Consider the following 3,522-nt stretch of genomic DNA (forward strand, 5'->3'; position numbering starts at 1 on the left):
GCGGCAGATCTCTCCTGTCTTGCCCATTGCTCCCCTCAGCAGTATACTTCATCAATCTGCTTGTTCTGCCCCCTACTCTGTCTCTGGTGAAGCCTCTTATCGCCCCTGCACCTCTGGCTTATATCCCAGTTCTGTATGAATAAATAATTCTTTAAAAAAAAAAAAAAAGAAGAGTTATCCATCAATCTGCGTATACCGTGGCAACAAAGCAGGGTACTGCACCATAAGACAGGCACAGTGCCAGGAGTCAAGGGGAGTCAGAGGTTCTACAGGGCTGTTAGGCCTTGATGAGTCTGCACTGTTGTCACCAATATGCCCTCCAGGCTCAAGGCCTAGAGCACATCATCCATTCACTACTCTAGGCTCCTAAAGAATGGATTCTGTTTTTCAGTCTCAAGAAAAATACAGCAACCTAATTAACTTCAAGCCAACATGCAAGTCCTGAGTGGTACCTCCTGTAGCAAAGCCATGATCAGAAATTCAAATCCAGGCTAGCCCCTGCCTTCAGAATGAACCATGCAAGTGGCTAGCATTGCTTTCAGTATTTATAACAGTATAACTATTATACAGAAAAAGCTTTTTGTCTTAAAAGCTAAGACAAAAAAGGCACTCTGAAAACAGCAAGAAAGCAGGTTTTCATTTCACAAGCAGCCCAGAGCCACGGGCTCTGTTCAGAATATGGTCTCGGAAGTTGGACATGATATCCCCAAGTCAGACCAGGGAAGTGCCCCAAGTTGACCCACAAAACTACCCTGCATTTCAGGCACTGAGAAGTCCAATCTCTGGGCAGTAATCCAAGGAAGAACCAATTTGGCCCCCACATTTAAAGTTACCCCAAAGCTGCAAGAGACCCAAGCGTCATCATTCAAACTCTCATTTGCAAAGGTAAACACTTCAACCATGCAGTGGTTGGAGAGGCTCAAGGCACAATTAAGAGAGGTCCCCTCTAAACAGCCACTCTGACAGGCAAACACAGTCTGAACCTTCTTTTTATTTAGAGCTCACTCGAAGATATGTCCTACAGTCAAATGTTACTAATTTGATGCCCACCCAAGTATCCTGCTTAGAATTGGGTTTTTTATAGCATCTGGCCTACAGGAATTACCACACTTCCCCTTCATTTACTGAATGTTGCAAAGGACGACCCTTGTCCTAGGCCAGGTCTCACTGAGGAACAGGACAGGTCTTCTGCCCTTGGGTAACTGAGAGTTCAGTCTGCAAGGAGAGATCATACATATGGGAACAGGTAATGCAAGAATTACCAGAAGTTCCAGACATTGGCAGACAGAGCAGAGCAGGTGCAGGCAAAAGCCAACCTTCATTCTAAGAGCCCAGAGACACCCTCAATGGTATCATCGGAACCAAGCCTTGAAGGATGATCTATACTGAAATAGATCAAGGGGACTCCAGGGAAAGAGAACGCATAAAAGGAAGCATGCAGTTAGGAATCCTTAATGGGGTGGACACAGAAAGCAGTCCAGCTGAATTAAGCTACTGAAAGGGAAATAGTGACAAATCAGGCTGGCAAAGTAGAAAACACACACACACACACACACACCTGCACACAAATGCAAGACACACTTCAACCCTAAACCAAGTTGAGTACAGAGTCAATATTACCCACAGGTATGCAAACTCCTGAGGGTGCTGGGGCAGAAACCAGGTGGAGAACCAGTGATTCGTTACATTTTCTGTGGTATCTGCCTGATCTCTAAGAGCCCACGTGTCTTCAGGAGAAAACCCTGGGTGGAAGATGACTAGGGACCGGGTGTGCAGGGAGGGCAGGCAGAGCAAAGGCCAATCTCAATGCCCCTTGTCAGGATACTAGACAAGGATCTCAAAGGGGCTCCAGAGCTGGTCCAAGTAAAGAGGAGAGGTGGGAGGCATATCAGCACCACACTTCAGGGGTGCTTAATGTTAGGGCCAGCAGGTTCCCAGACATTGCATCTTAGGTGTCTCTCCTGCTTCATCATAACTCTGCTCCTGCCATCCTGCAAGTCTGGGACCTGCCTGTGTTGGGCATCTATTTTTAAAAAGATGGAAAGAGGGGAGCAAATCAGTTCCACATCAGCTTCCAGCATGTAGATACCGATTACCAGTGGATACCATCTCTTTCTCACGGGAAACAGTCAGGTTGCTATGAAAAAAATGCCGGGGCCATGTGTGTCCACCTGCCCGACACACTCACCTGGACAATCGGCTTCGTCGCTCTCATCCTCACAAGTCACCCAGCCGTCACACTGCCAGGGGAGGGGGATGCACTGGATGGCGCCACTGCGACAGGCAAACTGCCCAGGGTTGCACCGCAGCTCTGTGGAACCAAAGGGCAAGAGGCCGTTGAGGAAGCAGCAGTAGCAGCAGTAGCAGCAGCAGAGGCCTTGGGTGGCCAAGCCTGACATCTCCCAGTCCCATGTAAGAGTGAACTGAAAACCAGGCAGCCTGCCCACAGCCCGCCTCCTCACAGGCCTGTACACATACCCCAAGAAGGACATGCTAAGAGCTGTGTTAAAAATGCTACACACCCCCAAAGCACTGATTTCTATGTGCACACACAGTTTCTGACAAAAAGCAAATGGAGGTGGCCACTACAGATACACCAACCAGCATGTTGAAACACAAAGGAAGAAGAAACTGCCTCTACCCAAGGAGCTCTGGAATGCTCCCTAAGGATATGAACAGGGCTCCCAATGAAGGTCAATGGTTTTAGAAGGTATATATAATGTAAAGGAAAAAGCATTCCAGAAAAGCGGAGCCTAAGGAAGTAACACTGGGGAGAACACAACAAGCAGCCTGTGTGGGACTGCTGACACAAAATCACTGGAGATAAGAAGGGTCAGATTGTGGATAGCAGCTCTGAGGAGGTAACAGGATCAGAAACACAAGAAGGGTCAGATTGTGTGGATAGAGGCTCTGAGAGAGTAACAGGTGGCAGAAGCCAAAAGACTATTACAGGGTGCCCCCAAGAGGGGGTGCTGGTGCTGGCAAGGATGGATAGCGCCAGGGAAAATGGAAACAAAGTATCCGTGGGGGTGAGACTGTAAAAAATTATAAGACACTGCAGAAGAGACCCCTGGGATTCAATATTGGGGATTTCAGCGTTTGGGGATCTTCAGGGATTTCAGGAATTGCAACTTCTGCCCCCACCATGCAAATCTTCCAGAAAACTGTCACAGGCCTCTGAAGGACATGGAGAGGCTTCCAGTAGCCAAACTCAGAGGGGAAAAGTTTGGCGACTTCGCAAGTAGCCGAGCAACTGAAACTGTTCTCAGTTTTGCTGCTGTTAAAGCTTGTCAGAGAAAGTGAAGACCTGGAGCCAGGCCCTGCTGAGCTGCGTGAATGTGGCCGTTTGTCAGGTCATTTGGCCACTGCAGCTGCTGACTTGAGTGTCACTTGTCTGGTGCTGTGCTGGGGCATTTTGGCAGCTCTGTGAGAGTCTTCTGTTGTGTCTTCTGCTGTCTCCATGAGTTGGACTCAGCCTATATAGTCTGGCTGCCATGTGCTCTGCACCGTCAGTGGTGGGAA

General features: G+C 48.5%; 1 protein-coding gene across 1 annotated transcript in view; it reads right to left on the reverse strand.

Annotated features, from left to right (window-relative positions):
- Positions 1-2,399, reverse strand: part of DGCR2 (DiGeorge syndrome critical region gene 2) — a 49,925-nt gene extending 47,526 nt beyond the window's left edge. The window contains exon 1 of the mRNA XM_004694958.2: positions 2,189-2,399. Within this exon, the coding sequence (XP_004695015.2) occupies positions 2,189-2,399 (211 nt within the window). The remainder of the gene's footprint in view (positions 1-2,188) is intronic.
- Positions 2,400-3,522: the final 1,123 nt, after the last annotated feature.

The sequence above is a fragment of the Condylura cristata genome, unplaced genomic scaffold (genome assembly GCF_000260355.1).
Source record: "Condylura cristata isolate star-nosed mole 26May11 unplaced genomic scaffold, ConCri1.0 scaffold00051, whole genome shotgun sequence".
Taxonomy (NCBI): Eukaryota; Metazoa; Chordata; class Mammalia; order Eulipotyphla; family Talpidae; genus Condylura; species Condylura cristata.